Source organism: Nilaparvata lugens, chromosome 2, assembly GCF_014356525.2.
Source record: "Nilaparvata lugens isolate BPH chromosome 2, ASM1435652v1, whole genome shotgun sequence".
Taxonomy (NCBI): Eukaryota; Metazoa; Arthropoda; class Insecta; order Hemiptera; family Delphacidae; genus Nilaparvata; species Nilaparvata lugens.
Window position 1 is genome coordinate 86,300,308 of NC_052505.1, and position 21,373 is coordinate 86,321,680.

Sequence of the window (21,373 nt, forward strand, 5' to 3'; positions counted from 1 at the left end):
CTTCTATGAGCAGATTAAGCTTATTATGTATAAAGTGGAACTCCCCCCCTACACACAGATGGATAGTCTAGTAGGGGGATTCCAAAATATGTTGTATATTGTATTTCTTATTCGTGTAATATGTTTTTGGAAATAAACTGAATTGAACTTAGTCGAATTCGATTAGTAGCTAACAGAAGAAATGTCTAATACCAAAATCTGTCAACTGTTCAACAGAAAAAAACTACACAAACTCATCAGCAGCATATTGAGGTTTGGAAAATAAATCAGTATCGAAGTATCATGTCGAAAAATAAAACAAATCTTACCTCGCACTGTTTCCATATTGAATTAATTTTAAAACTTCTTCAACCGATTCAACTACTTTTTCAGTCAATCCGACTATTTGGACTTGTTGTTTTCCGTCTTCTAGGACTCTAAGTTTGGCTTTATCTGCTAATAAGTCGAATACCTATCAACAAAGAAAGTAAAATGCATTTATAAACATCATAAGCAAAAATTAATTAGCAAGAACAATTAAGCGAAGTAAAAAGTGGTGCAGAGGAAACGCATGTTTTACGAGCCGATATTACTCCGCGTCGGGAGGCGGTATTGACCTTGAACGAATGTTGGCAGACGGCCCATACTATGCCGTTTCAGTCGCTATGGAGCGTTGGAACGTACAACATCGTGTGTTCGCTGTCGAGTAGTTTTTTAGAAACAATGAATCTGTAGTCACAGTGCAACGCTTTTTCGTCAATATTCTTGAGTTGGATTGGACGTCGAGGTGCAGTGCCTGATCGAAATATTGCACTCCGATGGGTTCTCCAGCGTTTAGAAGTACTGGTTCTGTGATGAAAAAGAAACCACCTGGTCTTCCCTGTTCAGTTCGTACTCCGGAAAATGTAGACCGAGTCAGAACGGCAGTTGTTACTGGTCCAAGACGATCGACTTGACATGGATCGTCTTTCATAGTCTCAGGACTAGACGACACTGACTAGGTCTACATTTTCCGGAGAACGAACTGAACGGGGAAGACCAGGTGATTTCTTTTTCATCCCAGAACCAGTACTTCTAAACGCTGGAGAACCCATCGGAGTGCAATATTTCAATTTTCAATTTGAAATTTATTTATTCCACACTCATAAATACATATACATAAATTAAACAAAGCTCAACATGACAATACAATCCAACCAAAGTGTAATAATAATAAACGGTAAGTGAAAAAACCACTGGCATAAGATGACTCTTGTTCGCCAGTGGGAGTAGGAGATGAAATTATAATACGCTTAACCTGATTTAAATTGATTTAGCAGAGAAGAAAATATTTATACAGAATAGTAAATTATGAAACGAAAAATCGAAACAAAATTCACAACAACAAAAAATTAAAAAATCGAGTATCTTAATATGCTATATAACTATGGTACTCTCTTATTCATAGATATATACAGTTCCATAAATACAGTGTAAACAGGGTATATAGAACGCATTTCATGGTAAATGGGAAGAGGGAAAATCATAATATCCTTATAAAAACAAAGAAATCACAACATATTTAAATTGAAAATAAAAAATTCTGGCAAATCGCAATTCCCATACGAAAAAAATAACAAAATATTCAAATTGGAATAAAAATTCTGGCAAATCGTAATACTTATACGAAAAAAACACGAAAAAACTACGAAAAAAATTTCGATCAGGCACTGCACCTCGACTTCCAACTCTAGAATATTGAGGAAAAGACGTTGCACTGTGACTACAGATTCATTGTTTCTAAGAAACTTCTCGACAGGATGTTGTACGTTCCGATGCTTCATGGCGACTGAAGCGGCATAGTATGGGCCGTCTGCCAACATTCGTTCAAGGGCAATACCTCCTCTGCACCAGCTTGTATAACTAATGTTGAAACTTCCAAATCCAAATTAAAGTAGACAATATAACACAGACCAGTCAACGAAAGGTTATAGTGGGAGATGCTTGAAACACAATTTTTGACCCAAAGCTTTATTATTTGGGATAGTTGGAGGATGAACATGTTAATAAAGTTTGAACCACTACCCTATGTGCTAAGAAGTTGAGAATGGTTTAAAAGTGCAATGTTTTTGTTCATCTCGAAAAATATGCTTCTTAGGGTGGTTACTAACGACAGGACAAGTGCGGCGAGCTTGTGTAAATACACATGTTCGTCATACACGTTGTGTCAACCGCGAAAGGCATCGAACATTTTTTTGAGGTTAGGTTATGTAACTTTGATTTCTTGTTGCTTATTTTTTATTCATTGCTCTACTCGAGGTAAAACTATTTTTGTTTCATTATAATTAGTAATAATTTTCCAGTGGTTTTTTATTGTTACTGGTTGTTAATTTCATGTTAGGAGCTGCTGCCAAACAGCTGTTTTCCGTTCGAAGCCTTTCGCCGTGAATGTCTTTTTCGTTCCAAGTTTGTACGTTCACACATGCTCGACACAATTTTTTTGTTGATGGCCACCCTAATGGAAATTACAAGGACCCCTATATACCGGACCATCACCTAAAAATGGACGCCGTAGTTGGTGGCCGGCATTAATATTTTAAACTGGAACTAGAAAAACTGGGATTTCGACAACACCTGATGAGTGATTTTTTTCAAAGTGGAAATTCTATAATTCCTCCAACTGCGGAAGCCTTTTTTCTAGGCTCAGGCCCGGTAGTATACAGAAAGTCCTGACATTACTGTCCCATACAAAGTCAGAGCTTACTAAATTTCCTACAATTTTTATCCCATACATTTTTTGTATCTTATATCATTTTTGAGGTCTTGCTCTTGAAAGCATTCGGTTTACCGTCATATTCATGTTGTAATGATCACACATTAACGCTTTTGAAAGCTTACTCATGTTTTAATAATCACACCTTTTGAGGTGCGTACACGCGCTCCAAGAACGCTCCGATCATGAACGTTACGCGAGATGTTACGCAAGTGTTCGCAATATGTTCGCGCGCATATCGTATTGTTGTGTTGACTTTGCTACAACCTAACCTCACAAATGTGAAACGTTCAATCCAGCTGATCGGGTGACAAAACTAAATAAAATATTCTGACCAGGAGATTAATGGGAAGCCTAATAATATTCATAACGTTTATCAATTACTATCTGGCCTGGCGAACTTCGTACCGCCAAATAGTTTAATGCATCTCATGACAAACTTTAGCTCGATGCACACCTGAGGAGGCGCGATGCAGCATTTTATCTATATAGATAATTTTCCAACTGCAAAATGAATAATTTACTAAAAATCAATTAATTCTGAACACCAAAGACAACACAAGTATTCGAAACAAAGCAATAAGTTATCTTTAGAGCATGTAAGTATTTAACCTGAGGCCGCACTGATGGATGGTTACACACAGAACAGTCATTTTGGTTTTAGTCGGGGCGTTTACAATAAAATAAATGAGCGGTTATGGAACAGCACACACTCTTGTCTACTATCTACCGACGGCTGTTGGATGAAGCAATGATTATAACAGCTCATTTTTATTTCTGTGTGTGGCCAGCTCACAAATCTTCTCCCATAAGGATTACATCTAAACTTCAAAAAACCGTGGGAAAGAGTCCTGAAGTCGGATTATAAATGTGACAGGCCATAAACCTGATCCTGAACATAACAAACACAACAAAAAAATCATCAAATTTGGTGCACACATAAAAAGTTATTGAATTTCAAAATTTGAGGCTCGATTTTTATTTATATAGATGATTTTATAATAAATTGACGATAAATATTATGTTTATTACATTTATGTTGATGTTTTATTACAAAAAAGTTATGTCTGTCAATGTTTTGAAAGGTGAAAGGCCTGGTTGGGAGTTCGGCTTCTTTCTTCTAAATTCTAATATGTTTGTAACTATTATTAAAAATGTTTTTATAATTTTATATCATTTGATTTTGATAATTTAATTATTAATTTTGATAATTTATATGCTAATACAGCGATCGAACTGATCCAAGATAAACATTAACCGCGCATGCGCAACTATTGGTTAGTTCGTCCTAGGAACTTGTCAAGGTCGCGCTCTGTTCGCGTTCTGCTTTTGCTCGACATGCAATCATCTTGCGAAGGTGTAACGTTCGTTTGCGGAGCAGAGCGAAGTCTGTACGTACCCTTAGAAAAGCATCAGTCAAGTAAATTATTCATCTTTATAATAGGACCTTTTCATTGAATAAATAGTTCACCTTGCCGCTGTATATTTCGAAGAAGCTGGCGCCGACAATGAGGTTGAGTGGCTGGTACTTGGAGGCGTTGAGGAACTTGAAGACGTCCTTGGCGACCATGGCGTAGATGCCCTTCTTGCAATCTTGCGTCTTGCCGTTGAAGTCGCCACCCATGGTGTGCGTCTTGCCACTGCCCGTTTGGCCATAGGCAAAGCACGTGGCCATGCCTCCCTCGAATATGGTCTCGACCAGTGGCTTGGCCGTGTAGCGGTAGACCATCTCGTTGGTGCACGAGTCGTCGAACGCATAGTCGAACCGGAACCGCTGGTTCTCCAGGTACTTGGTCAGGTCCACCTTGTTCTTCGGCTCGTGAACTATTATCTGGTCTTTGCTCGGCACTGTGATCACGTCCACTTCTTTGCGCATTTGTTCTGAAACAAACAGTCGCTCGTAGATTATATTTTTCAGTACATCACTAATGCCACATCCACATGTTGGCCCAATGAAGGCCAATGATAATAATAATTTTCAATTTAAATTTATTTCATTTAAAATTACATAGCATCATATACATACAGTGTTTTGTTGCTCCTCTAGCTTAGAGCTAATTGAAGAGTATTAATATTTCATATTACATCATAATCGTTATACATTTTATAAATAGGTACTACAAATGATATTTTTTTGTCATAGTCATTCAATTTCAGCTGTTTTACATCCATGAAATCAGGCCGGTAAACAGCTGATTGTAGAACAAATAAACATATAATTCTCATTGCAGCATACTATACTGTAATAAAATTATGTTTTCTTTACAGTCGAGTATGTTTCCCAGTTCCGAATTAGGAACATCAAAACTGGTACAAAAACCTTAGACCATTTATAGAATAGACACGCTGGGAAGCCTAGCCTCTGAAGCCAACATCTAACTGCCAAATCCGCCCAACTTGACGTCACAACCAAGCTAACAACAATGCATTGAATAACAACAATGTAAGTTAAAGACCACAAACACCTACACAACAAACTTTTGTGACGTCAAGCTGGGCGGATTTGGCAGTTAGATGTTGGCTTCATCGACTTTCAGTATGAATATACAATGGGCCGTGTCTAATCTATAACTGGTCTAAGCAAAAAACCGCCTTTTAGCGCTCCAGGTGGCAGTTTTGTCAACTACAGTCAAGAAATTCCCGATTCGTAACTTGTAAACTAGGTTATGTTTATAGAATGCATGTAGTAATGTCAGCACAAGCAGGTAACGTTTTCTGTTTCTCAATTATTCTTTTCTAGATTATTATGCCAAAAAATAGTGTAAGTTACTTGGACGTGAATGTCTTTTGCAGTGCTCGAATGAAATTCTAGTCTCGGCTAACGCCTCGACTAGAAACATCATTCTCGCCTGCAAAAGCCCCTTCGCGTCCTTGTGACTTAAGATACTATTGAAGTGTTTAATTAAAGTTTATTATATTTTCCAACTGGGATTAGATATTCAAATAATAATATCGAGTGACCTGGCTGGCTCAGGTCTGGTGTCAGAGTTTTCAGGTCGCAGCTGATCAATTTCAGGGTCTCTGACATGACCTAATGACTGCATTTTAGGCAGCCAGGACCGACCGCTTGACGTGCCCATTCAAAAAACACGTTAAGGTCAATGTTGACCAGCGCCAGTGTGTGGATAGGTGGTTTGACAGTGCTGGCCTAGATGTGGACTGGACATAACCAGGCTGGGCCAGCGACTGAGCCGACATGTGGACTGGGCATAAAAAAGAACTGTTGAATAAAATAGAAATTCAACGTTTCTAGTTTATTTAGTTTTAGACTGAATAAATAATTCAATAACATAGAAATTCAGCATTTCTAGTTTAAAATAATTTCCAACGCCTGTTATTTTAGAAGTAAGTCTGGGTTTCTTTACAAGTTTCAATTAATAGGTACTGCATTTTCCCGTGTATCAGTGATGGTCTACTGAGATATTCTTATTTTATTTGAGTTTCAACTCATCTAGATTTTAAATTTTTTGTTCAACTTTGGACTCACAATTTATTGTATAGAAATTATGAAGTGATAAACATAACCTATTTTTGGACTATTTCTAATGAAAATTTGGGAAAGGAAGAGTTTTGAGATTTAAAACTGTTGTTCCTTTCTCAATTATTAATAATAATGTGCTAAGAATGATTATTTTATCAATGAATGTATTACATAAATAATATCGTTTCAGACTAAACGAACACTTGAATAACATGAAAAATTCCTAAGTTCATTCAAGTACAGTCAGTGGATAGATAGTGGAATGGATAGGTAAGCTGCATTGCTGCCACTTTTCTTATTGGACTGATACAAATTGAATTTCTCACAGACTCACCTTTCCTATTCAATGGCCGTTTCCTAACACAGACGGTAATCTGGTGATCATCTACGGTATCTGTTTCTCGCAATGTTCTAAAATCGATTTGAGACCGGTATTCCCTGAAAAATCAACAATAAAAAAATTAAACACCAGAGAAAAATCATCATCAAGAATTAGGTTTAAAGAAGTTTATAATCTTACATTCTCATCTATTTCACTATCCTTGACGAACTTCAAATAATAATCCATTTTGAACTATTTTTGACGACACTACAGTCTAATTTTTGAATATTAGTTATTGAGCGCTTTCGGACTCCACATGTGAGTACTAGTCTTAATAACTAATTTTTAAAAATTAGACTTTAGTGTCGTCAAAAATAGTTCAAAACGGATTACATTTCCAATAAATCTTGATCAGCAGCACTCTTCATTATTATTGAAATTTAGTTAAAATTCGATAAAAATGGGGGTTCAAAAGCATGAGAGCCAGCACTTCACATAAGTGTCATTATGACTTTGAAGACTGAGGGCCCATCCACACTGAGCGATCTGCGATCCTATAATCTATATCTACATCCTAGATATCTATATCCTCCAAATAAATTCTGATCGCAGATGTACTAACAAGTTAAAACTGATATTTGAGGTTTGAAGAAGTTTCACATTGAGTTATAAGAAACTAGTTGATTAATACTGTATGACATTGTGATACTACAAAGCGAAATTTTAATGTTTTTGTCAACACGTAGTTTTCACCAACTACATTAAAAGTTGTCTTATCATAATGGATAGAGAAGAAATATCATAACTTGTAGGAGAAGCCTACTACGACAAGTTCCTATTGGCGAACAAGTGTTTCACTTATGCCAGTAGTTCTTCACCTCCAGCCGTATTTTACAGATAGATTATATAGAGATTTAGAATAACAATTATTGTTTTTTTCTGATTGTCACATCTTTGTACTGTTTTTGTGTTTTGGTGGAATAAATTGAATTGAATTGATTGAAATTGAGAAGCCTGGAGAACAGGTTCGAATAAAAAATTATAATTTGACTAAAAATAAAAATAATACAATTGAAATAATTCACTACCACTAGCCTAGTGATATAAAAACAACATTTTTAAGATTTTCATTTCTGCCAACGTAAAAATACTATTTGCTAAATTATTCAAGGCAGGAGGATAGTGAGACACATTGGTGGAAAATGTTAGGTTGGTGGAGAACCTTTTAATCAATCAATTTATTGTAAAGAATATACATACATACCATTTTGGGTCCTGCTAAACCCGGGGGTTTTCAAAAGTATTTTAACATTTGAAAACAATTGTTATACAGTGTAATGGCATGAATTATGAATTTATTTATTTAAATAAAACGTATAAATGGATTTTGGAAGATATAGGCCTACTTGGGGATTTAGCACAATTAGGCGATTATTTGTGATAAATGAGGTTAGAATCTGACCTAATCATAGCAAGTAGCTCCCAGTTGGGGTTCCCAGGATCCATGTTCATTAAAGCTTCCTTTTCCTCTTTCAATTGAGCCTGCTGTTGCCGCCTCTTTTTGCGGTTCTCTTCCAGCTTTTCAACTTCCTTTAGAGCGCTGCACTTTTTGCCTCCTTTCACTGAAAATAAAAATTTCAAGTTCAGAAATTACAATCCATTAGGCTAGTTAAGTCCTACACATACACACACACACACACACACACACACACACACACACACACACACACACACACACACACACATCGATTTTTGTTCGTACGATAGTTTACCAGCATTCTATTAGATCAAACAAATAATGATGTTTGTCAAGTTCCATTTAATCTGATAGGATTCATAAAAAGGAAAAAAAACGAACGTCCAAAAATATATGTGTGTGTAGCTGGCTTAACACGTTCATTACTATAGTAAGGTCCACGTTATAATGGCAGTGTTTGATTAGCAATGGTATTGCTATCCTTTTCTATCATTAAACAAAGCGGATAGCGCCATATCTTTCTTGCTTTGTTCTGTTGCCAGATCGTCTTTTAATAATGTATCAATAATAATTAATTAACAAAATATTTCATTTTAATTATGAGAATTTATTATAAAATTATTGAAAGATATAATTTCTTGCTTAATAAGATATAATTGATCATTTTAAACGAGAATGAACAGTTAATATTGCATCAATGAACCGTTATGAGCTAACGTCTATAGAAGACATTGACAAGACAGATCGGCAACGTTGTTCTTCTATATTTCTCCACTGCCATTATAACGTGGACCTCACTATAATTGAAACTGAAAGTAACATAATTTCAGAATAGCACGGATTCTGTACTTTAGAACAGGATAATAATAGAATTTCTTAAAATGATTTAGAAGCTATTCTTACAAAACCCCAAATATATTGCTGAAGCTTTTGAAAAAAGTGAAGACAAATTAATGTCATGGACAAATCACGGAGGACATTCCTAATTCAACTAAAAAAGCACTTGAAATTGAACTATATTGTTTTGATTGAGAAATATCTCTTAATGTCTTTCAGTTCTGGTTTCCAAGATGAACTAATGTATGTATCTAATGTATGTAACGCATTGTCTGTTGTATCTTTTTTGATTGATTAATGCATTTTATTGATTCATACAATGATTACATCATTAGAATGATAGGGAGAGAAAAACATAAAGGTGCGTATAGATATACGCGCCGCGAACATGAGCAATTCACTTTCAATCAGCTGATTATAACTGTATTTTTACAGAAACGGTATGATACAGATATAAAAAGCGTGGCATCAGCTGATTAAAAGTGAATTGCTCATGTTCGCGGCGCGTATATCTGTACGCACCTTTAAGTAACCTTGTGCTATTCCTCTCCAAAATTTAGATAAGGTTACATATATAGTCCAAAATAGGTTGAGTCTTGTTGTTGTTCACAAAATTTTCAGTCCTTAATTATTTTCAGAAAGTAGATTTTTGAATTCAGATGCTTCAAAACCAAACTTAAAAAAAGACACATTATTATCACTAAAATAGGAAATATTCACATCTTAAAGAAATAATTTTGAGGTCTAAAAAACTTAATTTTAAAAGTACAGCTGACTCACCACTAGTTTAAATTTAAATATTATTAATAATATTTATTAATAGATATTTTTCAAAAATAATGACCCAGTACTAAATCTAATCCCTATTTATTAATTATAATATAATTATTATTGTTGGGGTTCAGTCTGCAGTTGTAACTCCTATCCTATACAATGGTGAGAAAAGATTGTGATGAAGTCTTCAGTTTCACAGAAGCTTTGACAACATAAAGAAGAAAACCACAATAAAATGCCACAATAGTCTCAATAGTATATTTATGTTTGTGAACTGTATTTTGAATGGACATAAATTTTATTTGATTTACGAAAAAGGTAAATACGAAAGTATCCCTTTTCGATTATTAGGCAGCGTATTATGAGAGAGGACCTTACTTCTCCGGCTTGTGACTTTATAACAGATAGACTATCCACATCTTTGAAAAGTTTGGACGTAAAATCTCTCACATAAACTTTGGCTCAACTCACACTTACGCGACTTAGAGAAGAGACACGACTCTAGTCGAGAGCATGTGTTTTCAAATGGTGACGTCGCGGATACTAGAATCGACTGGTCTGAGTGTCACCATTTGAAAACACATGCTCTCGACTAGAGTCGGTGTGAGTTGAGCCTTAATTCCCTTATTTATTCAATGTTAAGAACTGAATCTCAAAGTTATCTTACCTCTTATAATGCAATAGCTTAACCTAATATTATGACCATCATGATATCCTCAATCCTTAGGCCCGATTTCACCAAAACCGAAAACTAGGTTTGAGCGGCAAATTGGTTCGATAATGTGTTTTTGTTGGTTTAGTATCAACTGTCGCTCAAACCATGTTTTCGTTTTGGTGAACTCAGGTTTTATTTCTTATCCATTGATAGGAAATCAGCTACATTTGGAATGTTGTATAAATTAGAATTGGAACCGTTTTGGGCGTAAGTTAGCCTGTGGTACTTTTCTGTAAGTTGTGTAATTCTGAATGATTGAATAAATAAATAAATAGGAATAGCATATATGAGTGATAGTGTTAGGGATGCACCTTGCTGGTTGGCGGAGACATTGGTGATGTTGGCGGTGGGGGGAGGCTGAGGGGTGCTCTGCCTTGTGGTGACCATGTTGTTGACGAGGGAGAGCTGAGGGGGCGCGACTGGGGTGGAGGGGGGGATGCTGTCCTGGATGCGGCCGTTCTCCTTGGCATGGCCGTTCAGCGTCGACACCACCTTCGACTGCCGCGAGGTGCCGCGTCCGGTGCGGGTGGAGCCTGCAACCCACCACAAACATAAACATACAGTCAATCAACAGGTGCAGCAAGACCGATTTCGGTTCAAATATAGATGGGAAGCGGTTGGGTTGCAGATGCCGAAGGAGAATTAGGAGTACATTGGTTAGGATAATACAGATTTGGGCATAAGAAATAATATTTGCATTAATCATTCATAAAAATCAAATGAAGGAGAAGAGGTTAGGATGTCGGTCAAGAGAATTAGGAGTACATTGTTTAGGAGAATACGGATTTGGGCATAAGAAATAATGTTTGCATTAATCATTCATCAAAATCAAAAGAAGGAGAACATAGTTTGCTCAAATATAGAGGATGCCGGTCAGGAGAATTAGGAGTACCAGGATTGGAATTTGGTTAACGAATTCCGAGCTCGGGATTTAGCTAAGTTCTAGACTTTAACTGGCTTTAAACTCTGGAGTCAGAAAATTGGCTTTCCGAGTCAGAGCGTTAACGTAGTCTAGGACTTAAATAGACTCTGGAGTTTAGAGATCACGTTAGACCCTAGAGTTTATAATTTCGCTTTCTGAGTGAAGGGCTTATAAGTCCAGGACTTAAATTAGATTCTCGCCTCTTTCCGAGTCGAGGATTTATTAAAAATCGTTTAGTCCAGAACTTAAAACAGCGTCATTTTAAACCCTCGACTAGGGTAGTTTAAATTTAAGTTCTAGACTTAACTAAGCAAACACAATCCAGTTATTGTTTTGGAGTAGATGAAAAGCCAAATAGATGTCATGGAATACCTAAATTATTTGGATTAGTCCATCTAAATTCATAATTTATAGTTTGCAAGTTTATTTTACAATAAAATTGTATCAGAATTATGCGTAAAAAACTAACCTTATTTTACGAATGTGACAACCTAAAAATGTTCAAGAAAAATAATACAAGGAATGGCTTGGAATTTATATTCTTATCTGAATGTTATTAATCAATGTCATATTCAACATATTAATATAACAATAATAAATTATTATTCCAGTTTTTTTTTTCAAAACAAATACGTTTTCAAACTCAATAGCCTAATGCAATTTTTATTCCAAAATCACTGGTTAGGATCAATGATCAAAATAGCATTAAGTAAAATAAAATGTTTATTCATTCATCTTTCAAAAGGTTAGGTTTTGCTTTGAATAGGCCTACAAAGAAATCGAAACGTATTTTCACAAAATAGTTTGGAGAGCATGCTCATTTGAATTATCCCGCTGCAATCAGATGTTTTCGTTTTGCTATAATGCCAACAATATAACAGCAAAATATTGTGAATTTCCCTCATGTTTCCCTCATGGAGACATGTTAAGGTGCATTTTCGTTTGTGCGTTAATTTCCGCAGTCGACGACAGCAAGCATTGTTGACATTCATAATATTAAAATTTCAAGTGTGCTAAAACAGCTGATCAAATAACTTCTCATTATTCTTCTTTATTATTCGAGAATCAAACATTTCTAATAATATCCACATATTGCCTTTTAAAAGTATAAAAAGTATAAGCTCAACCTGCCTCATTAAAACATAATTGAACATATTCTTTTAGGTTATTTAGACAAATTGAAATCCACTCAATCTGAGATTCTCTCCCTGTCGTGGTCGAAGACTGCTTTTATGCACAAACGAAACCCCAGCTTTAGGATGATGGTCAGGAGAATAAGGAGTACTGAAAAAAACATTTTCTCAATAAGAATTATGTGCAGGAAACAGACTTCGTTTTAAATATGCATGGAAAGGGGTTACAAATGATGACATTTAAAATTTGGGAAGCCGATGCCGGTCAAAATAATTATTAGGAGTACTGATATTGGTATTTGGGTATAAGAAAGAGTATTTGTAACAATCATGTGAAGGAAAACAGACTTGAAACAGTTAAAATTGGTTGGGATGCCAGTAAGGAGAATTGGAGGTTGGTGTATGGACACAAAAATAGTTATTTGTGCAACTAGTGCGCGAAGTGACAGTTTTCTGTACCGAAAGAAACGTTTACGCACGAGCCGTAGGCGAGGTGAATATGAAAAGTGGTTGATTATGGGTAAAATTATAGATGAAATCCATCAAGTGTTTGTCTGTATAATTTTGCTATTAATAACAACTTCAATTATTTTAAACTTGATAATCCAATTGAAAATTAATAATCGATAATTTATTCGAATTAAGAATTAAATTAATTTGAATAATTTTGGGTAAATCCTAAATTCTAAATAACTTTTCAACCAATCAATTTATGAATGAAAAAAATATTATTTGAAACAATGAATAATTAATAATATTCAAAATGTATAATTTTTAATGAGTTCTCATTTCTATTTATTTGAAAATCAGAAAAAATATAGATCAAACAAATTAGCATTCAAAATACACGCCAACAATGTCAACAGCTGATTGGGATGGCTGCAAGATAATACGCAAAGTATTAAAAGTACGCAAAGAAATACTTTGCGCACTAGAGCGGAAAAGTGATTCTTTGCGGCCTGCAATCAGTGCAGGAATGGTCACTTTCCAAGGTACCTGGGGGAAAAATATATTTGGGAGTATATAAAATGCAGCAATCATTCATCGAAATCATGTAAAGAGTGACCTATTTAAAAAAGTGAAAAGGGGTTCGAATGCTGAGGTTAGGAATTAGGAGTACTGGGATAGGTATTCTGGTGTAAGGAATAATATTCCTAACAATCATTCATTGGAAACAGGATAACAGATTTGAAACGGTGGAAAGGGGTTAGGATGATGGGGCTAGAAATTAGGAGAACTGGGATTGATATTTGGTTATAAGAAAGAATAATTTGTGACAATCACGTGAAGGAAAACAATCTTGAAACAGTTAAAATTGGTTAGGATGCCAGTCAGGAGAATTAAGAGTACTAGTATTGGTATTTGGGCGTAAGAAACAATATTTGTTACAATTGAAAGAAAAAGTCGTTGATGTTGTCAATATCATTATATTTGTTCAAAATTAATTTACATTACAGAACCAGGTTTCATGGTAACACGTACCACATCTTCAGCTGAACTAATGTTGTTCTTTATTGTTGAAGGAGCAGGAAATTAGTTCTGCTGAAGATGTGGTAGGTGTTACCATGAAACCTGGTTCTGTAATGTAAATTAATTTTGAACAAATATAGTGGTATTGACAATATCAACGTATTTTTCTTTCAATTATGGAGAGATACCACAACATCCCTTACCAAACAATCAAATTATTTGTTACAATCTAAATCATGTGAAGGAAAACAGATTTGAAACAACTGAAAGTGGTTAGGATATTGGTATTTGGTGAAGAAAATTGAGCAAAAGAAAGACTATTTACAAGCAATTCAGAAATTATTTGTCTAAATCAGGAAACAGATTTGAAACACTCAATAAATACATATTGGAATGGGGATTAGATGGTGGTCGGGAAAGATAATGAACAGGAATTAGTGTGGAAAACAAACAATGAACACACAATAACCGAATTAAGAAGCAACTCAAGAAACATTTATTGAAATAATTAGTTATGTCGGTTGAACGCATTGTTCTCAAGATATGAGCGTGGAAGCAAAACGCTGAAAAATGCAACTTTTAAACCACCCTCATCCACTTGACACATGAGTTAGGAACATGAATTAGCACATGACTTTTGATATGTTCTTCTCCCAACTTGTCTCAACAAAGCTGCAAAGTCAAAAATTGTGTTTAAAACATTCCCTCCAAATTCCTTTGTCAATTGGTCTATTGTTGCAAAAATTGAGATTTCACACTCAACACTTGAGCTGCTGAAAAAGGTGTAGGGAAATTCGCAAAAGTGTGAAATTATACATCAAATTGAAGAGAATTTAATGCTATATAAGCTCATAAACAGCTTGGATTTTTCCCATCGATTTTTGAAAAGTTATAAAAGCAAAAACTGGAAAAAATTGGTGGCAAACATGTATTTTTCAAAAATGCCACACCTTCAAGAGCGGATATCTCGAAAACTAGAGGAGATATAAAAAAAGTTGTAGAATGAATATTGTAGGAAATTATGTAAGCTTCAATTTATTATATGACAGTCAAGTCCTTAACATTCATAGATTTTGAGTTTTATGCGAGGAGCCAAAAAATGGTACTTTAAAACCACCCCACCGCCTTAGCACAGGGGGTAGGGGTGGGGACTTTTGATATGTTTACCTCCTTACTACCCTAAACAGAACTGCGGAGTCAAAAATTGTCTTCCCAACTTTTCCCTCTATAACCTTTTCCTTGACTGGAGTACACCTAGTGCTTAGTCTATTCTCTAATCGATTAGTCTATAGTGAGGTTCACATTATAATGGAAGTGTTTGATTAGCAATGGTATAGATATCCTTGTCTATCATTCAGCAAAGCTTATAGCGCTATATCTTTCTCGCTTTGCTCTGTTGCCAGATCGTCTTTCAACAATGTAGAATTAATAATTAACAAAATATTTCATCCTAATTATGAAATTATAAAAAATATAACTTCTTGCTTGATAAAATATAAATGATTATTTTAAACGAGAATAAACAGTTAATATTACAACAATAAACCTCTATCAGCTACCATCTATAGAAGGCATTTCAAAACAGAGTATCGGCAACAATGTTCTCCTATTTTTTTCCACTGCCATTATAACGTGGACCTCACTATAGTCAAGAGATTCTATGGAATGAAGTGAACCCAATAATTTGTGGTTATAATAGAAGCAAAATAACTAATCATTTCCTCACCAATAATACGAGCGGCAATAATGGCGAATCGCGTTTTATCGCTTTTAAACACTTCATCATTCTTTATCTTGTCGCAAGATGTTATCGGCACCGGAGGATATTTAGTATAGGTTACACTCAAGCTATTAGTGCCAGCGGTTGATACACATACACCCATCAGGCCCGTATTATTTGTTTTCACTGTACTAACCACAGGTAACAAGTGCTTCTCACGGAATACTCTACACTGTTTGATTCTATCTAATACCATCGTTGACAGAAAGTTCAGGATAACCTATAGATAGATTATTAAATCATCTTTATTCTACAAGACAAGATGTTAAATAGCTGTAAAACTGCGGAGATTTAGTTTAAAAGTCCTCTTATAACTGATGTAGTGATGAGAGATGAGAGCAATATAATTAGGAGATTGTAATGCTGTTAACAACTGAAAATTCTGATAAAATCTGAGAAATAATTAATAATCCTGCACGATGATATTACATTATACTTGGATGTCAAGAATAGCATTAAGATTGTCAATGGAATAACTTGAAAAGGCTTACGATGTTCTGATTCAGAATTGGATAAATGATCGAATCGAGACACATAATGATTCATGAATATAACTGAAAAATTAGAATAAAATACATAAATTAACTATCATTTGAATAGAAAACTCCTACTGAGGTGTTACAATTTTCAAAGCTGATCCAAAAACACGAGTACAATAATAATTCATTACGTTTACATCCATTTATTTGAACAAAATAGTTTTGTTCATCTATTCTAATACCCCTATTCTAAATTCGAATGAATATAACATAACATTGGAGATTTTGAATTAAAACCAAAGATTGAAATAATTTTAGACTTATATGCCTGTTGAATCATCCCGCACTATATATTTTACTGCCATAAAAGTATTAACGAATTCTAAATACAAAGGATATCAACTAACTAATCTTCACAAAACAGTCAATACCCGCACACAACAATACTTCTAATTTCAGAAATATTATTTTAATCCTACATAAATTTTATTTTTATTGCCATAAACGAATGAATGAATTCTGAATAGAAAGGATTTAACTAATCTTCACAAAACACTCAATATCCGTACTTGAAAATACTTCTAATTTTAGAAATATTATTCAAATTGTATTTATTTATATTTTTTCAAATTATATTTTTATTGCCATAAAAGAACAAATTGATTTTAAATACAAGGATTTAACTAATCTCAACAAAACCCTCAATATCCGATCTTAACAATACTTCTAATTTTTTTCAAACTTTATTCTTATACAGCCATAAAAAGATGAATGAATTATAAAAGAAAATTATTTTAACTAATCTTCACAAAATACTCAATATCTGCACTTTACAATACTTCACATTTTGGAAACAATATTCCTATTTCTTTTCAAATTTTGGAATCCTATAACGCGAATCGGCCGGCGACCAACGGCAGACTAGCTGGCCCAACTGGACAAATCGCCTCAAGTGAGAAAGTGCGTGTGAGCGTGCGTGCGTGCGCCGATTAGGCCCACAAGGTGTGTGCGACTGGCGACCAAAGACAGACACAAATGCCGCCTGCGCCTACAATCGATAATCTGGACGCGGAAACTAGTGACCGTACTTCAATAAGTGGCGAAGAGGCGATTTACAAGCACCGGGTGCAATGAACCCTGTCTCACATTAAATAGGCCAGCTGGTGATGCGCAAGTGAAAAACTACAAAAAACAATGCGCCCTGATGGCTGCTGATATGGAAATTATTACAGGGGTGGAATCACCACCCACCAACACTAATCAGATGGAAACCTATCTTCTCAATAAATCGAAATCGAAAACTACAGTGAAGTCCACTTTAAAAAGGCAGTGGAGAAAGATGGGAAAACAACATTGCCTTCTATAGACGGTAGCTGATAAAGGTTTATTGAAGTAATATTAACAATATTCATTCTCGCTTAAAATAATCAATTATCCTATTATATTAAGCGAGCAATTTCTGTATATAGTTATATGGTTATGTGGTTATATATTTTTATGTTCGAAAATGGATCTCGAAAACGGCTCTAACGATTCTCAAGAAATTTGAAACAAAGTAGGTTTATGATATGAAAATTCGATTGCACTAGGTCTCAACCCTGGGATAACTCGCTGAAGGACATTGAAAGGATAAATACGTCCTTGGAAAAACAGCTGGAAATTTTGACGTCTGTCGATACCGTAATGGGAGAGAGTGAACGAGTGCATGTGTGGGATCATCCAGCTGATCTCACGAGAAGAAAAATTCAGCAAGAAAAACTTCGCTTATTTCTCTTTTTTCTAGAAAAAATGTTTACTTCAGAAAGTCCAAAATAGTAACAAGATGCTGTTAGTGTAGAATAGTACATAGTATATTAACAAACATTGTGGCAAACATAGTATATCATTCTAAATCGAATTCATAGTATATCTATTTGTAATTGATGATGTGTTTGTTTTTTGAAGTGTGAATAAATTGTTATTTTGATGAGTGATAGTAGCTTAATCTACATTTTGATTTGGACTGTAGTATACATTAGAAAAGGGACAGTTTTGGGCATAAGCCTGATGTGCCTCCTCATATAACTGTAAAAATAATTGTACGACTGAGAAAATGAAAAAATAAATATAAACTATAAATTCAATCTTTCGTTTTTCAATTCAATTCAATTTTTTTCAAAAATCAATTTTCTATGCTTTTACAATCCAGAGCGAAGCTCGGTCCCCGATATTATTTTCTTAAGCAAGAAATTATATTTTTCAATAATTTCATAATAAAGATGAAATATTTTGTTAATTAATTATTAATTCTACATTGTTAAAAGACGATCTGGCAACAGAGCAAAGTCAGAAAGAGATAGCGTTATTCTCTTTGTTGAATGATAAACTAGGAAAGCAATATCATTGCTTATCAAACACTGCCATTATAACGTGGAACTCACTATAGCTGTGGAAACTGAGGGGTTGGAGTGGATTCACTATAGTGAGATGTTCACTTCAAAGTGTCAGTATTGATTCAATGGGTAGAATTGAAGTTATTTGAAAGTAATGCAGTCAGTTTGAAGTAAATCTCACTACAATAGCAGGTCTAAAAATAGTATTATGTCCTGGTTGCACAAAAGCCGGTTAGATTTTAACCGTGATTAAATTTCACGAGAACCAATCAGAGAAGGCCTTTTTGATAAGACGGCTTCTCGTGGAATTAATCACGGTTAAAATTTAACCGGCGTTTGTGCAACCAATCTGTTAGTTCAATGCTAAAAATAGCTTTCTGTATTAATTCAATTAATGAAGAATGTATGTAGACACAAAGTAAGAAATGTAAAGAGGTATGATATTTGAAATATTAAGGAAGGATTTGAATTGGATTTGAAATTCTCGAATACTATTAGGAAAATCACAATGGTAGCTGACAAAGCTAATTTTTCATGCCATATTTATGTAACTGTGTTTTTGTGCCCAACTAGCTATAGTCGGAATATACCTTGTGATATCCAGGGGATTGAAATATTTGCCCCTTGTTATATACCGGGTGATTCAAAAAAGAATTTGAAAATTCAAAATTACATCTTTGATGTAACTGCCGCTAGCGCTTGTGCGGCGCGACCAGGCACTAGTGGACTACGCGAGTATTTTCCTTCAAAACAACACCAAAACCAGCTCTGTACCTAGTTTAATAAGATTTATATGATTTTTCAAAGATGTAAAGTCCTTTTTGAATCACTCGGTATAACCTTACCAACTCAACATGGATCTCACACAAATATCTGCTCCAAGATATTATTTTATAATATTGTATATTTATAATATTTTAATATTATCTTGCCTATAACATTAGATGAACATAACCTAAAAGGTTCTCTTTAATTATGTTTCAAAGGTAAAAGGAAAGTTTAGTGAGATTATGTATTTGCTTTTAAATGACCAATATGTTGGTATTATTCGAAATGTTTTGATAATTTTAGAAGAACAAATAACGAAAAGTTGAAATGCTGGGCAATTTGAAGTTCAGGACAAAATGAATGTCATCCATCAGATTACTCTACATATTGAATGTGAATCTTCAATGTTTGAAAGGTATGACAATATAATACTGAACTATAGTTCAGTACAGAATATTCTATAGTATACGCTTCAGTTATTCAATTCTTGCCTTTACACAGAAATCTTTCTTTTTTAGAAATAAAAAAGGATTTTTTGATTTCCAAACTACTGAATCTACAAAGAAAATGGTAGCGTACTATCTAAAACATTTATAAAATTTGATGGCTGTCAGTAACCAAGAACATAATGTTGACTCATATGTCTAATTCCTGTGTGTTTTGAAAGAAACCGATCAAGCGGGCTTCAAATCAATCAAATCAAATCCATTTATTGCTAACGACAAGTATAAATAGGCCACGTTATAAAAATCACAATCATTGTTTTTTTATTATTATTATTATTATTGTTTGATGCACGGTTTCACCAAGCTCGGTCAAGATATTTGATCATGGTCAAATAGGGGATAATTTACAAGGAGTACACTGGTCAAATAGGGGATAATTTACAACGAGTACACTGGTCAAATAGGGGATAATTTACAACAAGTACACTGGAAAATATAATTTATATGGCAATAGTTATTATCAATAACCCCAGTCAACGTGTGTAAGGCGTAGGTACCCAGTTTGACCGAGCTTGGTGGAGCCGAGCACCAGACTTTCAAAACATAAGTGATAAGAGGAATAAACGTGAATTTAAGAAAATCAATTATTACTTCTGCTGGTTAATGCAGGTTTGTGTAGAACGGGTGCAATCTATATGATTTAATATTTTAAATTCATTTTTATTCTCAGTGTGACAGTACTCAGTCCTCAGTGTACCTCTAGAGTGGAATACTTTATTGAGACCTATAATCTAATCTCCAGAGTATGAGACAATATTCACTGCTATTATTGTAGGAGAGTTTGATATCAACTAATGCCTTTGGTGTAACTGTAGGAGAGTGTAATTTTTTTGTTAAATAAGGATGAAATGCAACTCAATTACAGCTGAATGAAGAAAACATGTTCAGTGAAGCACAGTAAGAGTTTAAAGCAAGAACTGAATTTGGCTGTCTCAGTCCTAGTAACTGTTAGAGTACAGATGGAATTTACTGATATATTGATTGTTCAAATGCTAATGAATTAGGCTAATAGTTATTATTAAACGAAAATTCAAATTAAATGCTGTAAATCACCCCGGCAGAAGACTTCTGCTACAAATTCCCGGGCTGACAAATACTTTTTGAATAATAGCGCTCATCGAATTTCCATCAAGCTGTTTATCCCGTTGTCAATATTTGCAGTAGCAGAAGTCTTCGGGGTGATTTACAGCATTTAATTTAGATTTTTTAATAATAATAATAATTAACTGTTAGATCCTAATAATAATAATAATTAACTGTTAGATCCTTCCCTTGTTTCTGATTCTATCGTCTGGATCGCTTTTCTTTATTTTATCCAATGAGCCATTTGTAATCAATATATTTTTCATAATAAGCTAAGCTTATTTTTCCATGCTCAATGTCCGTTTGTTGGATATTGATTTGTTCTTTCTCCATTTCAAGTAACTTACCTACCACGTTATTATTATAATTAATTGCCTATTTACAGATATCCTCTTTGAATGTGCGATAACATAATTTGCTATATAATGTAATATATTTATGATGTGTTGAGGTGATGATTGTGGGCAAAAAACATTTGCCTTGAATATGTTTATTTTATTTTATAAATAAATTAATAACTCAC

The 21,373-nt window shown here is 34.4% G+C and overlaps 1 protein-coding gene across 1 annotated transcript in view; it reads right to left on the reverse strand.

Annotated features, from left to right (window-relative positions):
- LOC111046296 (kinesin-like protein KIF2A) overlaps positions 1-21,373 on the reverse strand; it is a 71,045-nt gene that overhangs the window by 23,982 nt on the left and 25,690 nt on the right. Inside the window, exons 6-10 of the mRNA XM_039420240.1 lie at positions 10,649-10,870; positions 7,997-8,156; positions 6,547-6,650; positions 4,203-4,612; positions 309-451 (exon numbers count right to left, since the gene is read on the reverse strand). Coding sequence (XP_039276174.1) covers positions 309-451; positions 4,203-4,612; positions 6,547-6,650; positions 7,997-8,156; positions 10,649-10,870 — 1,039 coding nt within the window. The remainder of the gene's footprint in view (positions 1-308; positions 452-4,202; positions 4,613-6,546; positions 6,651-7,996; positions 8,157-10,648; positions 10,871-21,373) is intronic.